Consider the following 20637-nt stretch of genomic DNA (forward strand, 5'->3'; position numbering starts at 1 on the left):
AAAAAAATATTTATAACAGTGATTACATAAGATGGTTCACATAATTACTATTATTGTTCTCTTCCATGATTTGCTTTGAAATGCTTTCTAACTCCCATGGAAATGCTTCTTAGAGTGAGAACAAAAAACGCATTATATTTGTTACTTCATAAATAAGCATACAAATGAAATATACATAACTAATATTTCAGTATTCATTTGCACTTTATTGTTATGAAAACTGTTTTATCCAATAATTGAAGACGTTTCCGATTCCAGTTCCTGTATAAGATAGCCGCCAAAGCTGGAATATTTATCACCCCAGAAAGTACCATTATTGTGTTCATTTTGAACTGCTACATATTCTCCTGAAATATATATATAAAATATCTGGAAGGAAGCTAGCTAACTCCTAAACAGGTGCCCGCGTTTGCAGAGGTGATCCGATTGTGAATGTCTTTTTTTCACCCATTAAAAAATTGTATTTTCCATATTATCAAAACAGATGATGGCGTGACTTCTACTAAAACTATTAGCTCAACGTGCCAAGAGATTAAAATCACATTCGATTATATATTCACCTAGGCCTGTATGACTCATCAGTAAAGTCAAACCTTTCTAATTTCTCTCTTTTTTTCGACAATAAGTGTATAAGTAAGTTTGTTATGGAAAACCACATTGACCATTTTCAAAAACTTATCCCTATGCAATTGCTGTACTGAGCACACAATTTTCATTATAAAAGTGATAGTATGCTCATTATTGTATTATTTAACGACTATTTAATTAAAAAAGATTAGATTGAATGTTACTTTAAAATGGAGGTTCTCTAACAGCTGATGCATGAAAATGTTTAGAATGAAATTTTAATCTGCCCAAACAAATTCATCTAATGTTCAACCCAATTTAGTTGTTGTTTTCCATGTTTTTATAAATACATTTAGGACATTGTATCACAAAAGAAATGATAAAGTTATGAAAGGTTAATAAAAAAAATGTTTAAAAATTAAATTAAAGTAAAGCTTACCTTTGTTTAGACTAAGAATTATCGTTTGTGACCCGCTTCCATGCCTACCATCTGTCCCACGATCATTCAGCCTAGCAATGATAGTTCTATTTACAACAAAGTTTAACCAGAATTCCATGTTATGATTTGACATTAGACTGGTTGTGAAAAGGTAGAGGCCACTAATAGGTGCGGTGAAAACTCCTTGATGATTGTTATAACCATTTCCAATATTTGTGACGATGCTATTTTATAAAACCCTAGATGATCCAACGATTTTACAGAGACAGTTGCGAAAAAGGCAACCGTGTTTGGTTCGTATCTTTTCTGTACGAAATCTGCTGTGGTCATAGTATTATTTTTACAATAGGTTTATCTCTTAGATTTGGTTCGCTAAATTGCTAATCATGGTCATGCAACTACATAGTTAGGTAAAGAAGCAGACGCTTGTTTTGGTTGAGTCTATTATGTTTTGTTTAGGGGGTTGAGTTGTCATACACAAATTTACAATTCATATGCATTTATTTTTTTCTAATGATTGTTATTATCTTAAATGCTTCTGGGATTGTTGTTTTATCAATTCATTTGTAAATAAGATTGTTATATGTCTATTAACGGAATAATTTTAATGAAAACGAAATTAGTTCACACCTACATGTGTATTGATAACGTGATGGTTTAAGCAAATGAAAACACGTCAATATTATTATTCTCAGGCAGAGAAAAAGTGTGCAAAGAGTAAATCGATAATCTTTATGTAGCCAGCAAACTTTGAATTGCAAGTATTTTTTCATATCTTTTCGGTAGAATAAAGTTTTCGAGGATTCGTATCGTAAAATGGCTGCCATTTACAGTATCAAGTGATTATCCCAAGCACCACCGCGACTTAGCGCGGGAATTTTAATTATAGCTAACCTCGGCGCGTATACCTTTTTCATATTTTATTGTAATAAATATTTACAAACTGTGTCTTTCGGTTTTTTTTAATCAATATATAACCAATAATGAGGTTAATATGAATAAGTAATCATATCTCAAATCTTTGACTATGATTTACGATGAAATTCTACCTTAAGTGTATTAAAAAGGTTTTTAATTTCCTGTAATTTTATTTTGTGATTATGCTTCAAAGCAGTCAATTGACCGTGAATTTTCTTTTCATATTTTGATTTCATTGAAATCATTTTTCTCATTTGAAGGCATGCAACTTTAATATGGTGATACATTAATTACATTCCATGAAAATGTTTAAAGATATAAAATATCTCATGACATGTTTGTTCATTTTACATTACAACAAAAAGTAGTATGCAATCGTACCTATATTACATACGAATGTATGTAATATTTTTCTTGTTACCTGTGATGCAGACCTAACATGTCCTGAAATGTAAAATGTATAATTGAAAGTATATAATATCCTTTTTCGAAGAAAGTCAGAATTTACAATTTACCTGCGGGATGAAACCCCGGAAGGAATTATTATAATTAAAATCTAATTGATGAAATTGTGTTGGAAAAATAGCTCTACTTTACTGGCTAAGTCTTGCATTCCGATTTTGTATAATTTGATAACCTTGAACATTTTAATAAATTCAAAAGATACTTGGCCTAACTCATTATAATATATGTAAAGAGTTAACCTAAACTGCTTAACATTGTCAAACAATTAAAATTATCCACATTGTTTTTTCTTTCTTTCTTTAGTGATGCCATGGAATCACAAAACCTTCCGACCACCTTGTCGCAAAACAACCAATTTTAAAATTTTTGTCAAACAATATATAAAAAACAACTTTAATCAACATCTTTGCTTGCTGTAAAATGTTCATCTATCAAAGAATGTGGAGCTTCAGATGTAATATTTTCAGTTGTTTAATAGCTGTTGTAATTTCAGTTGCTTAATGTACTGTATTTTAATTCATTTTAAATTCACCATTTTCATATCTTTAAATAAACCTGAAACATCTTCATCAGGTGTGAATACCTATCATCTGGATTGTTAACAGCTTTGAAATAGGACTGTTTCTGCAAAATGTCGTCTCGGCTTGACGGCTCGACATTTTTTGGACAGAAACATCCCTTGTTATTACCCTCACGTTTTTCGTAATGCTAATTTCCCATAGGCATCTGGGAGTTATTTTTACTGTCAATGCAAGTGTACCACGTGACTAAGAATTTTATACTGTTACATAGGTAACAGTATTTTTAACAGTATAAAATCTGGTCACATGGTCTATTTTCTAAATAAAATGAAATAAAATGGCCGCCATTTTTTTCTCGATTCATTCTTATTTTCAACGTTAAACCCCGATATGACATCAATTTCTTCTCTGGAGTAACTATGACACTCATAAAATTTAGTTGTTTGCAACCTGGTGTGATTTTCGCGTATAAAATATCTTTTTGTTGAATAGTCAAAAAGTGAACATCCGTTTTCAACGGAAGTAATTGCAATGTAAATAATTATGTTTCGAACTGGAACATGCAGACGATTTTAGCATGCAACAAAGGATTATTTTACAATTTTAATCAGTGAAACGTTACATATATGGTGGACAGACATAGGATATCATCGTTATTTTGTCAAAAACCATGCTAAGAATATTCTGGAAACAGAAGGATCAGATTTCACAGATCATAACCGTGTAAATGGGTTAGTGTTTTGTTTTCTAAATAAAACCTAGCTTATTGTATGTTTATGATTTGTAGATATCATCACTTGCTTAAAGAATAAAAGAAAAAGAAAACTTCTCAAGTACAGTAGGCCTAAAGTACACTTAAAACTTAAAGGTAAGGACAGTTTAGTTATTGTTACTCTTGGTTTATTTTTGTTACAGTTAAATTTAGTTGACAATTTCAAATCATCACAGTATTTTTGTTCGGGGTAATAAAATAAATAACACATGGGTTTGTGAGTAACAGTAAAAATATCATCCCTCGTAAAAATACGTATTTTCCTCGGGATGATATTTTTACTGTTACCCACAAACCCATGTGTTATTTATATAATATCGTCCCAGCCACTGTTATACCTCCGTAACTTACTCGTTTCATATACTATAACTATAACAATACTCGTCATTTCATGTTAATGTCTTAAACGTTTCTTACTCTCTAAATTAACAATACATGTATATTTATTTTTCAAGTCATGTTTTCTCTACATACTTATGATTTACATGCTCAAACCTGTTATCATCAGAAATATCACAACTATTTTCCACAATACTGTCAAAAGAATAAGTAACTGACATTAAACAATGATCCCATAAATGTTTGGCAAATCAATATCAAACCTAGAAATATTTTTAACATAGTACTTTTGCATGATAAATAATCCACCATGCTGCGCCCCCATCACTTATAAACGTGTGTTTCCCTATCAAATAATTGTTTCCTTCCTACCAACTAATCTAGAACTTGCCTTATACAAAATCTAACACATCTATATAACTAACTATGTAGCTTGGAAATAGAATTTACAGGAAAATACAAGTATAAAGTTTTACTGGTTTAAACATATTTATTTTAAGCTCGATTGCGAAACAAGTTCTTGCAACTTATATTAATCACTTTCGAGTCCGCTTCCTGGAACCAACCAGTACTGGTGTCATATAAAGATACATGGTCGTGACCCGAATAGGGTTTGAACCCAAGATCCCTGGGTTGAGAGGCAGACACCTTAACCACTAGGCCACCGCTCCCCTTTACTTCTCTCGATTGCGGAAATTTTGACGTTATTTTCAGAGTTTTTATGTCGCTGATTACAAAGTTGGTGGTTGACGCATCTGCTCCGACTGTGGTGAAATATAATTCTCTTGTCTCTGCCCAAGTTCCACACACCTGGAAACGGTTGCTTGAAGATCTTGCATTTTCCGGTCATGCTTACTGACTCCTTTTGTTAAGGATACTTTGACTTCTGCCATAACAGTGGCTTTGAGGTTTTCAAACTCTTCTAGAATGTTGGCTGACTCAGTGGCACTGTCAACACACTTGTAGTTTATTAGCAGCAGGAACGCAAGAGAAATTAAATACCACATCTTTTCTCTTCGGTGTTCTGTTTAACACTCACTGGCGTACAATTTAAACTCTTATCTTAAAGAAAGAACGAATTGTTATCTTTTTCGAAAGTATTTGCTTCGTTTTCGACGATGCTATGTCTTTTAAAATTTCGCATTAACAGATTTGCCTTTAGAATGGTAGGACTCTTAGTTGTAACGAAAAAGCCATACATTACCTTCTTCATACTAATGTTGTTTTTTGTTTACGGTGCCGTTTAGGCCTATACCGTGAAACACCGAAGCGCATAAAAATGTTTATGTATTTCTAAACTGTAGACAGTATGTTACTATACTGCTTTATAAAAAGTTCAATTGCACCGGTATGAAGCCTTTATACTTGGATAATTTATTTGTGCAGTGTTTGCAAAGACGTCATATTGTTTATGTGTGCTTTTTCCGCGCTTCTGTGAAAACAGTCTAAAAGTGCTGGGTTTTCTTATGAAGTAAAAAAATTTCAAAGTAATGTCAAAGTTATTTTGTTATATAAACCACATTTATAGTTTTACCTATTTCAAACACCTGCCCCTATGATATGTGGTACTGTGCATATAGTTTTGATTATTAAGAATGTTCATGAGCAGCATCGATAGAACCACGTTCTTCGTCTAGAAAGACAATGAACAAGCTCTTTGGCATTTACATATTCAAAGTTGAAAAAAAACCCATTCGCATATCAATACATTCATGTTATGTAAAATGCATTTAAGTTGTTCTCATGTTTAGATAATTGTATCAAATTTGATCAAGTTATGAAAGGTTGATGAGAAAATTTGTTTAAAATTCAAATTGAAATAAAGCTTACTCTGGATAAGGGTTTTCTTAAGAATCATGTAAAGTATTGTTTACGTTTTAATAAATTTGTTATGCAAGTTACTAGAGCCTTATGTCATATTTATTTCATTCCGGCTATATTGTCCCGTTAATCCTGTCACCAACTTGTATAACATGACGTATAAACAAACAGATAGATAGATTTCGCTCGTATGTCACTTTTAAATAGGCGTTTGATATTTTGAAACCAAATGATAGTGTTATACACATTCAACAATAACATGACCTGAGAACTCCATGTTTGACCTTGATAATACACCAAATAAAACTGAATTTAGGGTTAACAAGTGAGATCGTTGCCAGATACGAAAGGTCAATATAGTTGTTAAGAATGTTTGTTGTTGCAAGTCTTAAGTTTTGGATGTTTTTGGTTTCTTTCATAACGTTTTAGATAAAATATTATTTTAATTGGATAAAGTGTAGAGCCTCTCTTTCACTAAGTCAATAACGTTTGAAAAATAACTGGGGACAAAAATGTACTTTTTCATGAAGTAAAACCGAAAATTGGACAATTAGAATTTCACGCATTCACTTAACGACGAAAATAATGATTCTTTCCTAATATTTGAATAAGCGGGCCCTACACTTCATACCTTAAAACATTAATGAAATATTTAAGAAATAATGAGGAACGATACCATTATAAGTTTGTTCTGCCCCCCCCCCCACCCCTCCCCCCCGCCAATCACAAAAGTCATCGTGATGTTTGAAATCAGACAAAAACGAGGCCCACGATCTATAAAATATAAAATTTGATATTCTTACACCGGAAACATGGGAAAATTGGACACTCAGAAGGAATGGTAAAACATGAAAAGATATCATAAAAATTAGCTAAGATAGAATTTAATAAAACCCGTAAGTTCCATATACCACACTAAACGTTAAACGATTTTCTTTTTTTAGGCATTTTGCACAATTCAAATGTAAAAAAAAACCAGCAAAAACGGATTGACAGAATGATCTGAAATTGAACAAACAAGTTATTGGGCCAACAAATGTTACTCAAATCTCGAAATATTATTTACAGTACCAGAATGTCAGAAAAAACCAGTGAGTTTCATAATATTGATTGAAAAATACTTTAATTAAAAAGATAAATTATTAGAAGGTTAACCTAATTATTATTATTATTATTTAGCAGTATGAATGTTCTCTATTATGAATTGCTTTGTACTACTGAGAAACTCATATGAAAGTGTTTCTTAGAGTAAGAACAAGAGCAGCACATATTTGCTGCCTAATAAACAATCATGCAAATGAAATTTACATAACTAATATTTAAGTATTCTTTGGTCTTTACTGAAGAAAATATTTATCCGACAATTGAAGACGTTTCCGATACAAGTTCCTGTATGAGATAGCCACCAAAGCTGGAGTATTTTAAACCGAAGAAGGAATCATCATTATGTTCGTTTTGTATAGCTACATCATCTCCTGTAATAAATATTAAATACAGTACTCTATTAGAAGAATCAGACGGATGTGATCCGATTGTGTCTTTGTCCACCCAGTAAAACTTGGCATTTTCCATATTGATATTATCAATACATATTTTGTTGTGACTTCAGATCGAATAAGATATAAGCTCCATTACCAGCGGCTAAAATCCAAATCCGAATATACAAATCAGGATTTCTTCAAGTTTTGTCCGTGAAGTAAATCAAATTATCTTTACCTTTTTAACTATATGTGTATAAGTTAGTTTGTAATATAAAAACATATTGACCATTTTAGATAGTTTAACCAAAAGAAAGTCATTTAAAAATTGTTTTGGCATTAATAGACATTTGTCAAAATATTGAAAGTTGAAGAGAAAGCATTCGCATACGCTGCATTTATGTAATGTTAAACGCATTTAGCTGTTTTTTCACGTGTATGTAATTTTGTCAACTTAACTGATTGATCAAGTTTAAAATCGTTGATATTTAAGTTGAAATAAAGCTCACCTTTGTTTAGACTTATAATTATAGTTTGAGACCCGCGTCCATGTCTACCATCCGTACCACGCTCATTAAGCCGTACGATGACACGTCCTTTCACCACAATGCCTGCCCAGAATTCCATGTTTTGTCTTGACTGTATACTGGTTGTGAAAAGGTAGAGGCCACTAACAGGGGCGATGAACACTCCATGTTGATTGTTATAACCATTTCCAATATTTGTGACGATCTCATCAAAAACGATGTTTTGATGACCCCCTAGATGATCCAAAGAAACTACAGAGACTATAGCAAAAAAGGCAACCGTGTTTGGTTCGTATCTTTTAACCTTTAATGCAGACATAAACTGTCCTGTTATGTAAAATGTATAATATATTAATTGAAATTGAAAGTATATAATATACTTTTACTAAAATAGTTAGAATTTACAATGTACCTGTGAGATGAAACCCTGAAAGGAATTAGTATGATTGAAATCTAAATGATGACTTTGTCTGGAAAATAACTCTTCTTAACTGGTTAAGTCTTGCATTCCGGTTTTGTATAAATGATCATATGATACTTGTTGAACAACAAAGAAACAATTTGGTAATACCAACTCTTGCAAAAAATAACGCAGTAAATTTTCCAATACACCATTAACCAATAATAGCCAATAACAGCATTTTCAAAAGATGCATATCTACATCCGTTTTCAATTAATTATACACAATAAAGATAAATTTGTTTTGTTTTGTGGGCAAAATTCTAAGTCAATACTTGATAACCTTTAACATTTGAATAAATTTAAAAGATACTTGGTCTAACTCGTTATAATATGTGCTAAATATTGTCCTACAATTAAAATTATCTACATTGTTTTCTTTCTTTCTTTTGTGATGCAATTGAATCACAAAACCTTCGACCACCTTGTCGCAAAACAACCAATATTTAAAATCTTGTTAAACAAAAATTTTAAAACAAGATTTATCAATATCTTTATCTGCTATAAAATGTTCATCTATCTGGAGCCTCAGATAAAATAAATTCAGTTGTTTAATAGCTAATGTAATTTCAACAACAAAAACAGATTAACACGTGTTAAATGAACTGCATTTGCATTCTTTTAAATTCACCATTTTCATATCTTTAAATAAAATTTAAACATCTTCATCATGTGTAAACACCTATCATCTGGATTGTTAACAGCTTAAAAATACTTCCAACACGCCGACATAGATATATTTCAGTGTTTGATACCCGTAATATAATTTCCATTCTCAACACTTTCTATAATATACGTGAATTTTTGGTTTAATATCCAGTAATCAATTCGTCCTTTCTCTATCGTAATTGTACCTACATTTTCTAATCATTAACTAATAATCTGACGTTGTTTTCACAATATGTACTTTGGTAGTCTGGCTTTGAGACATTTTATATTAGTTACTATTATCCGTAAAAAGGCAAGTATGCCTTCAAACGATGTACACAATTATTGGTCTTATAAAATGACGTGCTAGCTATTATATTACTTGTAATTTCATGTTAATGTCTTAAACGTTTCTCACTCTCTAAATTGTCAATATATTTATTTTTCAACTCATGATTTCCCTACATACTTATATGATTTACATGCTTCCTCAAACTTGTTATCATCAGTATCACAACTATTTTCCACAATACTGTCAAAAAAATAAGTAACTGACATATAAATATAAAAACTGATAAATATTTGGCAAATCAATATCAAACAAATAAATATTTTCGACATAGTACTATTCCATGATAAATAATCCACCACGATGCGCCTTCTGTTACTTATAAACGTGGGTTTTTCTTATCAAACAATTGTTTCCATCCTACAAATTAATCTAGAACTTGTCTTATACAAAATCTAACACATCTTTATAGCTAATTATGTAGCTTGGAAATAGAATTTACAGGAAAATACAAGTATAAAGCTTTACTTCTCTCGATTGCAGGAATTTTGACATTGTCTTCAGTGTTTTTATGTCGCCAGACAAAGCTGGCGAGTTGACGCATCTGCTCCGACTGTGGTGAAATATCTTTCTCTTGTCGCTGCCCAAGTTCTGCACATCGAGAAACGATTGCTTGAAGATCATGTATTTTCCTGTCTTGCTTCTCTATAACTGATTCGAGCCTTTTGTTACGGGAACTTTGCTTTTCTGCCAATTTTTTCAGATGGTTAACTGTAGTTTTGAGGTTTTCAAACTCTTCTCGACGGATGGCTGACTCAGTAGCACTGTCAACACAATTGCAATTTATTAGCAGCGTGCTCGCAAGAGAAAGTAAATGCCACATATTTTTCCTCGGTGTTCTGTTTAACTTTCACTGACGTACAATCTAAACTCTTATCTAAGAGTAAAGTCAATTGTTATCTTAAGTTTCTTAAGAAGTAAATTAAATAACTGTAAAGATGAGTATTACAATATGAAAATATGTTTGTCGTTGATAAGATAATATTTTGGATATATATTACACTTCGCATTTACTCAATAAAACTAATTAAAGGTATCTTGAAAATGTTACACGTAGCCTTAGTAACCAGTTTCATGAGGAGTGTTCAAATATGAATGCATCTAAGCACGTATTATTTGATTCTTCAAAGGTATCACTGAAGTTTTTATTTGTTCCCTCAAAGTAATGACCTACAAAAGATATACTTTTCAGTCTCACTCTCCGGATTCTAACTTTTAAGGCATTTTAAAATCGTTTACATAAATTATGAAGACACTCAAATATTGCAGAAACGAGGTTATTGTGCTGAACAATGTTTGGACTATAAATTTATTTTTTAGCTTTTGAGACAAAAAGAAATCACAAAGGGGAAATGTCAAGTGAATACGGAAGGTGGAGGAGCGAAACGACTTCAGGAAATCTTGCACTATAGTCACCTTGTACGATAACGATTCGTCATGCAACATTTTTACATTGTCGAAACTTGTGGCGGACTTTCGTTTTATAAATCGTTTGCTTCGTTTTCGAAGAACTTTTGTCTTTTAATATTTCGCATTAACAGATTTGCCTTTAAAAACAGCCTGAATTGAAGGACTCTTAGTTGTAACGAAAATACCATACACTACATTCTTTATGCTAATGATGTTTTTTATGCATGGGGTTTTGTCGGCTTTGCAGCCCTAATCTTGTTTTAATGTTTTCGTTTTTGCTCATAAAATGAACCCATGTTTCATCAGCAGTGACGACATTTGCAAAAGACCGTGCATTGTAATTTAGAATCTGTTAAGCAACAACTTTTTACTGCTCATCTGTCAGCAAATGGGGAGAACTATCTAGCACAGATTTTCTGATCTAAATCATGTTTAAGAATGGTTTGAGTTGCTCCTAATGATTTGCCTAAGATATCAGCTATTTGCCCGGTGGTGTATCTTGCATCGGTATTAACTATTTCTTTCACTTTAGCAAGCATCTCCACAGACGTTGCTGTTTTAGGCCGACGGCATGGAGTGCATTTTTATTCGATTGAATTTATTTAACCAACGAATAACTAATTAAAAAGACATTTAATTTTGTCCGTATACAAAACAGATTTCATCAAAATGTCTTACTTTGTATGTCAGGGAGACATCGAATCTTAATATAAGATCGTATAACAATGGCATACTGTTCATCTACCAACCATTTTTGTACTACTGTATACGAGTAGACTACTGTATACGAGTAGACAATGAATAGCGAGCTATGAATTCAGCTTAAGCGAACGGATTCGAAAAAATGTGGTATCAATGTAAAGCTTACATGTATACATGTACATGAATCTACCAAATAACCTTCATTTTCTCGTGTGTTTTTTTCGTAATATTATACAATTATTGACTAGTGAGCCATTGAATATGATGTGATATTCACCGGCAGATGACATATTGACCGAGGCGAAAGCGAGGTCAACATGATTTTCTGCCGGTGAATATCACATCATATTCAATCGTCACTTGTCAATAATTCTTTTATTATATGAATAGGCAAAGATTGAAAAATACACACAAAGAGTAAAACCTAAGGAAATACAAAACACAACGTTTGTCTTGTCTTCATTGAAGAAATTATTAGGCATATAATTATTGAGTTTTTTTTTTAAATCTTTGGCTATTCATATAATAAAACCATTATTGACTTGTGAGCTATTCACTATTCATGTGAATTTCACAGGCAGAAAATATGTCATCTACCGGTGAATATCACATCATACTCAATGGCTAAATAATTATAATATAATTGCATAATTGCAGTGTTCGCAATGACTTCATATTGCTTATGTGTGCTTTTTCGCACTTTTGTAAAAACAGTCTAAAAGTGTTAGGTTTTCTTATGAGGTAAAACAAGTTCAAAGTAATGTCAAAGTTAGTTTGTTATAGAAAACCACATTGATAGTTTTACATATTTCAAACACCTGCCCCGATGGAAATGTGGTACTGTGTACATAGTTTTGATTATAAAGAATGTACATAAGTAGCATCGGCAGAACTACGCTCTTCGTCTAGAAAGACAATGAGCAGGCTCTTTTGCATTATTAGATTTTCGTCGAAATATTTAAAGATGAAAAAACCCATTCGCATACAAATACATTCATGTAATGTAAAATGCATTTAAGTTGTTTTCATGTTTAGATTATTGTATCAACTTTGATCAAGTTATGAAAGGTTGATGAGAAAATTTGTTCAAAATTTTATTTGAAATAAAGCTTACCTTGGTTAAAGCTAAAAAAGTGTGGGTTCTCTTAAGAATCATGTTAATTACAGTTTACGTTTTTATAAAAATTTTATACAAGTTACTAGAGCCTCATGTCATATTTATTTCATTCCGGCTATATTCTCCCATTAATCCTGTCACCAACTTGTATAACTTAACGTATAAACAGATAGATAGATTTTGCTCGTATGCCACTTTTAAATAGGCGTTTGATATTTTGAAATCAAATGATAGTGTTATACACATCCAACAATGACCTGAGAACTCCATGTTTTACCTTGATAATACACCAAATGTAACTGAATTAAGGGTCAACAATTGAGATCTTTGCCAGATAAGAAAGGTCAAATTGTAAAAAAAAATGGTTCAAATATAATATACAATATAAATTTATTTATATGTATGTTACATTTCGTTTGTTTTCGTCTATTTCGTGCATCGGAAGTTCACAAGAAATTTTGTTGTTGCAAGTCTTAAGCTTTGGATGTTTTTGGTTTCTAACTTTCGCATAGTAAGTTTACGCGAGTATATGTGATCAATTTACTCGCTTAAAGAATAAAAAAATCCAGTAAAGTTACAGTCAGTCCAGTTTAGATTTTCTTTCATAACCTTTGAAATAAATATCATTTTAATTGGATAACTTGTGGAGCCTCTTATTCACTAGTCAATAACGTTTGAAAAGAAAATGGGGACAAAATTAAGTATTTTTCATTCACAGTACGACGAAAATAATGATTTTTCCAAATATTTGAATAAGCGGGTTCTACACTTCAAACCTTAAAACATCAATGCAATCTTTAAAAATAGTGAGGAAAATAAATCCTCAACCAATTTTCTGTCCAGGCATATCACAAAAGGTACGTAGTTAAGGTACCTTGATTCAGAAATTAGCCTAAAACGAGGCCCTAGAGCTATAAAAGATAAATTTGATATTCTTACACAGGACACATGGGACACGCAAGGATATTTTAAAAATAAACTAAGATGGAATTAAAAAAAAAGAATATGTTACTTCCATATCCAACACTTAGCGCTAAATGCTTTTCAGTGTTTATGCATTTTGCCAATTCAAATGTAAAAAAACAACAACAACAAAACGGATTGACAGAATGATCTGAAATTGAACACGTAAGTTATCCGACAATTGAAGATGTTTCCGATACAAGCTCCTGTATGAGATAGCCACCAAAGCTGGAATATTTATCACCATAGAAAGCATCATCATTGTGTGCATTTTGTACAGCGACATCATCTCCTGAAATTTACACGAAACAATCTTTGTGAGAAAGCTTTCCATACAGCATAACTTCTAATCAGGTGCCCGCTCGTGCCTGAAATAATGCAAGGAGGTGTTCAGATTTTGCATGCCTTTTAAACTTTGCATTTTCCATATACAGGTTTTGAAGTGACTTGAAAACGAATAAAAATATCAACTCCATTCCTAGCGGCTAAATTTTATATCGAGATACACCTATATCTAGATGGCTTCAAATTTTGTCAGAGAAGTAAAGAAAAATCAAAGAAGTGTATAAGTAAGTTTGTTATAAAAACACTTTGAAAGTTTTACCTATTTGAAAAAATAGATAAATACAGAATCCCTAAAGAAAGCCCAACACGGCAAAATTGAAAATGTTGCAGGCTCGGTTTGATTGAGCCTGTTCATGGACGGTACTGGAAAGTGCAAGGTACCGTTCACGCCCCCTAGCACCGGCTTAAGCAGAATTCAACATTTAAACGTGAAATAGTAAAATTTTGAATTTAGAAACATCCGCAGATGTGTTCATACGGCGGTTATCATGGAACCTTCAATGTGACACTTCCGTGCCATTCCATGAAAAGCGACGTATGGTCCCCAAGTAATAAAAAGCGTGTGCCCTAAACGAGAAAACAATGGGCGGAACTAAATAAAATGGAGTTTTGAAAGGGGATCAGAGGTTACGAAGCCTGCGTATCACAGATAAGACGTCAAAAGACAAATTTAAAAAGCAGGCAACATATCCTAAGGGTGATTCAACATTATTCAAGTAGGATTCAACCTGCCCCGATGGAAATGTGGTACTGTGCATATAGTTTTGATTATTAAGAATGTTCATGAGCAGCATCGATAGAACCACGTTCTTCGTCCAGGAAGACAATGAGCAAGCTCTTTTGCATTATTAGATTTTCGTCGAAATATTTAAAGATGAAAAAACGCATTCGCATATAAATACATTCATGTAAAGTAAAACGCATTTTAGTTGTTTTAATGTTTAGATAATTGTAGTTATGAAAGGTTGATGAGAAATTGAAATAAAGCTTACCTTGGTTAAGGCTAACAATTATCGTTTGTGACCCGCTTCCATGTCTACCATCTGTCCCACGCTCATTCAGGTTTACGATGATATTTCCATTTACCACAAGGTTTACCCAGAATTCCATGTTCTGCTGTGACATTATACTGGTTGTGAAAAGATAGAGACCACTAACAGGGGCGACAAACACTCCATGGTGATTGTTATAACCATTTCCAATATTTGTGACGATGTCATCAAAAACGATGTTTTGATGACCCCCTAGATGATCCAACGAAGTTACAGAGACTGTTGCAAAAAAGGCAACCGTGTTTGGTTCGTATCTTTTAACCTTTGGTGCAGACTTGACATAACCTGTGATAATGGAAATGGTATTTTTTTGAAAGTATACATTATCCTTTTACAAATATTGTCAGACAATAAAGAAGTACATACATGGAGACGAAATAAAAAAAATTAAACGATTAAAATGGATGGTTCACGTATTTCATTATCCCTCATGTACAGACTCAATCAAACCGAGTCTGCAATTCTCTTGTAACTTTGTTGTAATAAATGCTTCCGAAGGATCACTTTATTTCCAGATTTTTGTTATTTCAGTATCAGACATACACGGGTTTAATTTAATGAACATATAACATATTCATTAGGTGTATAATACCTATCTTCTGTATTGTTATCAGCTTAATTTGTACTTCTCATATGTTGACGACATAGAGGATATTTGTTTAGTTCAGTGTAAGATCGGAATATATTTCACCGAGTGAGCACCAAAAGGTATATTTCACAAGTGGCGCAGCCACGAGTGAAATATGAACTTTTGGTGTTCACAAGGTGAAATATATTTCAATCTTACACTAAACTAAACAAAATTTCTTTTTATTATATGCAAAGAAACGTTTTAAAAAGACATTTAACCTAATACTGAATGAAAAGCGCGCCAAATAATAATATAATGTGACGTCATTTACGACGTCACGTCATTAAGTTGGTTCCCAGTACTGTGCACGCTGGTATTTCACTGAAATAACGTAAGGGGCTTAAATTCAAAACAGTGAAATTATCAAAGTGGTAATTTCACTGTTTCAAACAGTGCGATTACCATTTTTATATCACTGATATATTTCTATAAACCACCGAAAAGCTACGCCACTCGTGAAAATATAATAGCTGGTGTTCACGAATGAAATATATTTCAATCTTATATGTAAAACAAATAAATTTTCTTTTTATTTCATGCTTTTTAAGTGATTTTAAGTATTTTTTACTGATTTTGCCGCGTAACGTCGCGAATTCTCCTTTGTGACGTCATCACATCATGACGTCACATCATTTATTTTGAAATATAGTTCTGTTAAATTTCTCTAATTTTGTTACATTTTAACATGATGTATGGTGACATCGACTTTCTTTTCCTAAAGAAGCAAAATTTACGCATGACAGCATTTATTTCTGCCTTTTATTCCATTTAGTTATGATTTTCTTTTCATCCGCATTCAGATATAGTCCGGCTACAGTGAAAATTATATTTTATAAATTTCACTAGTGGTTTATCAGAATATAATCATCTGATATATTACAATAAAACACTGGAAAGCATGAAATAAATTGATTTATTTAATTGATTAATACCCTCTTCTATAATATTCAAATATAAACGTGCATTTCTTTTTGTTTAGTACATCGCAAATTATTTCTTCTTTCATTATAACAATTGTATCTATATTTTCTAATCTGACATAACGTTCACCATATCCACTTTAAGAGTCTCGTTTTGAGATATTCTGTATTGGATAAGATATCAATCAATATAACTTATAATAATCCGATATATATTTATTTGGCTGGGTTTGCACAGGTGCAATGTGGTGAATGTCGGGCGGGGGGCTAACGGGCGGGGAAAAACTTTTCGTAACAGTTTTCTCAGCAGCTACTTATCACAGCATCTTGATATTTGGTATACAGCATTAACTAGTGGTCCCATATTGTGGAATTCAATTTCAGGTCTGTCAGTCATCCACTTCCTCCTGTTTATCGACATAGTTAAATTTTCAACATTAATGATCAATGGTAGGAAAGTTTCGTAGCAGTTTTCTCAGCAACTTCTCATCATAGCCTCTTGATATTTGGCATACAGCATTGACTAGTCGTCCCATATCGTGGAATTTGATTTTAGGTCTGTCGCTCATCTACTTCCTGTTTCCCGACTTAGTTTAATTTTCGACGTTTATTTTCGTATATCACAGCCTCGTGATATTGGTATACAAATGCAACTCGACCTTTTTGTCTTTGACCCCTTTTTGAACATTGTACAAATATTGCGGCCTCTATTACTTACAAACGTCTGTCCTACCAACAATTCTAGAACTTGTCTTACATAAAATCTAATAAATCTAACAAATCTTTATAATTAAATAGTGGAAAATAGTATATACAGGTAAATAAATGAAATCTTGTTACTTCTCTCAATTGCAGGAATTTTCACAGTGTCTCCAGAGTTTTCATGCCGCTTATTCTGGCCGGTAAAGCCAGATATAAAGCTGATGAGTTGACGGATCTGCTCCGACTGTCGTGAAATATCATTTTCTTGTCGCTGACTAAGTTCTGCACACCGGGAAACGGTTGCCTGAAGATCTTGTATTTTCCTGTCTTGCTTTTCTATCAATTTTTCCTGTCGGTGAAGTGAAGTTTTAAGGTTTTCAAACTCTTCTCGACTGATGGTTGACTCAGTGGCACTATCAACGCACTTGCAATTTATAAGCAGCGTGATCACAAGAGAAAGTAAATACCACATATTTTCTCCTCGGCGTTCCGTTTAATATTCACTGACGTACAATCGAAACTCTTATCTAGAAGTAAAATGAAATTGTTTCTTATTAAAGCAAGTGAAAAGTATTACGATATGAATAGATTGTCTGTTGTTGATAAGAGAATAAAGGATATATATTACAGTTGCTTGTACTCAATAAAACTAGCAAAAAGTATCTTAAAAATATTGCACGCAGCCTTAGTAACCAGTTTTACGAGGAGTGTTCAAATATGATATGAATGCATCTAAGCACGTGCATTTGATTCTCAAAGGATTCACTGAAGTTGCATTTTGTTCCCTCAAAGTTTTCGTCTCGAACAGATATACAAAGTTTCAGTCTCATATTTCGGATCCTAACTGTTAAGGCATTTTAAAAACCGTTTATGTTAACTATGAAAACAATGGAATATTACAGAAACGTGGTGATTGAACAAAGTTTAGACCCGAAATATTTTTGTAGCTTTGAAAACAAAAAGAAATCACAAAGGGGAAAGGTTAAGTGAATACGGAAGATGGGGGAGCGAAACGACTTTAGAAATTCTTGCACTATAGATCTTGTGCGATGACGCGTCGTCATTTCATTAACTTTAGCAAGCATCTTGACAGACGTTGCTGTTTTAGACCGACGGACATGGGGTGCATCTTTAGTCGATATTTACCCACATTAGAAATTATTAAACCTTGGTATCAATGTGGAACTTACATGTTTATCTACCAAGTAACCTTCATTTTCTCGTGTTTTTTTCACAATATCGAATAATATTAATTCTAGATTCTCTCCTCGCATTGGTTTAGTTGCTTCAGAAGTCAAAACAGGTTATAGCTTTAAAATAACGGTCTAACAGGAGATCTAGTCATAAAGTATTTAGTTGTTTACACTTTTCCATAAGTAAATGCAGATATTCTATAATTCGAATCTTGTACATTTGTTTTTGTTTGACAGGCTTTCAAAATTATCCATGTTTTCCAGAATCCTAGTCTTCTGTTTTAATGTAAAACATCTGCCAACAATTATTATTGTTTGTAATAATCTTCAAATAAGTTGCAGTTGTTTTTGAATAGATGTCAAATTATCAAATCGTATATCACAGTCACCTGCGGTTGAGACTCCACACAGTCTCGCGGAGAAAGAAAAGTGGTATTTTTATCACCTTTTAATATTAAGAAAAAAGAATCCCTTAAGAAAGGCCAATTCGGCAAAATTGAAAATGTTGCAGGCTCGGTTTATTCAGCATGTTTATTGACAGTACTGGAAAGTGTAAGCTACTGTCCAGGCCCCCTAGTACCGGCTTAAGCAGAATACAACATTTTAACATGCAAATGGTGAAATTTTGAATTTAGAAACATCTGAAGATGTGTTCATTCGGCGGTTATTATGAAACGTCCAAATGTGGAATTTTGAAAAGTCTATATTTTGCGTATTTTCACTATTTTGACCTGTTTATGGTAATTTACGTGGCATGTAATAATTGTTCACTTTACAATATTTTACCGTAAAATAGTTTTTCAAAATTTTCATGAAAATTATCATGGATCTGGAGGCATGTTTCTTTAAATACAAAATAATGCAATGGTCTCTTGTTTACTTTTCAAGACTTTTAAAGTTGTTGTCCGAAGTTCAATCCTACATAACTTTCAAAACATCAACGTAAGCGTCTATATGCTTCTTTACAGTGACTTAACTTTACTATCAGGAAAATGCTTCAGTCTGTTCCAGTCCAAATGGAAATGAACTTTTGAACCAAAGAAACAAGGCACATGTAATGAAGTTTGGAATCAAAATGCAAAAATACCATCGAATTCAAAACATATGAATACATGATACGTGGTCTTTTTTTCTTTTTTTTTCTTTTTTATATATATTTTTTCTGTAAATGAACTAATATCAAGTATTACTACTTTATTCAAAATACATTTCATCCCATAATCGAAGACGGTTCCGATTCCAGCGCCTGCAGAAGATAGCCACCAAAGCTGGAGTATTTATTACCCCAGAAGGAATCATCAGTGTGTTCGTTTTGTACTTCTACCTCATCTCCTAAAAGTATAAAACAATTAATATTTGTTTTAAGAAATTAAAGATAAAGTATTTGCTTTCGCATTTTATGTTCCATAAAGTGCACCTGAGCTGTTTTTGTCTTTAAACAGGTTCGTTTAGGTAATTTTAAGTTCATTTTGATAAATTGTTCCACCTTTTTTTAGCCTATGTGTTCATTGTACCACGTTTTGTGCCTAATATGTTCTCTGCACACTGAGGTGTGTCGAATTTGTTAAGTGCGTTAAAGTTATTTGCCACGTTGTGTACCCTGTTTGATGAGTGTCCTTTAGTTATCTTTCCCGTTGTGTGCAGAATTTGTAAAGTGATTTTATTGCTTCACTGTATTTGGATGGATTGTACAAGTGAAGTAATAAATCAGCATTACAAAAAGTAAGGGCTAATAATAGAAATTGTAAATGAAGATGAAGTAGAACATACCTTTGTTTAGACTAAGAATTATTGTTTGTGACCCGCTTCCATGTCTACCATCTGTCCCACGCTCATTCAGTCTTACGATAACCTGATCATTTACCGCAATAACTACCCAGAATTCCATGTCTTGTCTTGACAGTACACTGGTTGTTATAAGGTAGAGGCCACTGACAGGGGCGGTGAAAACACCATTGCTATTGTTGTAACCATTTCCAATATTTGTGAGGATCTCATTATAAATGATGTTTTTCTGGGCATCAAGATGATCCAGCGAATGTACAGAGAGTGTTGCAAAAAAAGCTACCGTATCATGATTATATCTTTTAACCTTTGATGCAGATTTGATGTATCCTGCAAATTGAATGTGAAATATTTCCAATGTATTGTTGAAAGAATAGTGCAACTTCTACAGAGCCACACCTTTTTGAAGGTTTTGATTGCTAATTTAATTCTCTACTATGTTATCCTTATACCAAAATAGTACATATAATATAGTCAGAAATGTACGAAGTCATAAAATATCGTGTCAAATTT

General features: G+C 32.5%; 4 protein-coding genes across 4 annotated transcripts; all 4 read right to left on the reverse strand.

The window, feature by feature from the left end:
• Positions 1 to 191: 191 nt before the first annotated feature.
• LOC132723806 (uncharacterized) lies at positions 192 to 5028 on the reverse strand. Its single transcript, XM_060708593.1, has 5 exons — positions 4757 to 5028; positions 4168 to 4216; positions 2346 to 2368; positions 1007 to 1230; positions 192 to 347 (listed from the first exon to the last, which is right to left on the reverse strand). Exons 1-5 carry the CDS (start codon positions 5026 to 5028, stop codon positions 226 to 228), a joined length of 690 nt encoding a protein of 229 aa, XP_060564576.1. The 3' UTR covers positions 192 to 225.
• A 2167-nt stretch (positions 5029 to 7195) lies between these two features.
• LOC132723801 (uncharacterized) lies at positions 7196 to 10164 on the reverse strand. The gene is made up of 3 exons (XM_060708588.1): positions 9773 to 10164; positions 7755 to 8174; positions 7196 to 7317 (listed from the first exon to the last, which is right to left on the reverse strand). Exons 1-3 carry the CDS (start codon positions 10125 to 10127, stop codon positions 7196 to 7198), a joined length of 897 nt encoding a protein of 298 aa, XP_060564571.1. The 5' UTR covers positions 10128 to 10164.
• Positions 10165 to 13630: 3466 nt separating this feature from the next.
• LOC132723804 (complement C1q tumor necrosis factor-related protein 3-like) lies at positions 13631 to 17719 on the reverse strand. The gene is made up of 3 exons (XM_060708591.1): positions 17285 to 17719; positions 14834 to 15178; positions 13631 to 13788 (listed from the first exon to the last, which is right to left on the reverse strand). Exons 1-3 carry the CDS (start codon positions 17616 to 17618, stop codon positions 13667 to 13669), a joined length of 801 nt encoding a protein of 266 aa, XP_060564574.1. The 5' UTR covers positions 17619 to 17719; the 3' UTR covers positions 13631 to 13666.
• Positions 17720 to 19518: 1799 nt separating this feature from the next.
• On the reverse strand, positions 19519 to 20454 carry LOC132723805 (complement C1q tumor necrosis factor-related protein 3-like; the record flags this gene model as incomplete). The annotated part of the gene is given in 2 exon segments (XM_060708592.1): positions 19519 to 19671; positions 20110 to 20454. Coding segments are annotated over 2 exon segments (467 nt in total), but the record flags the coding sequence as incomplete, so codon positions are not given.
• Between the last annotated feature and the right edge of the window lie 183 nt (positions 20455 to 20637).

Source organism: Ruditapes philippinarum, unplaced genomic scaffold, assembly GCF_026571515.1.
Source record: "Ruditapes philippinarum isolate M1 unplaced genomic scaffold, ASM2657151v2 ctg7936_1_1_1_1, whole genome shotgun sequence".
In the NCBI taxonomy this organism is placed as follows: Eukaryota; Metazoa; Mollusca; class Bivalvia; order Venerida; family Veneridae; genus Ruditapes; species Ruditapes philippinarum.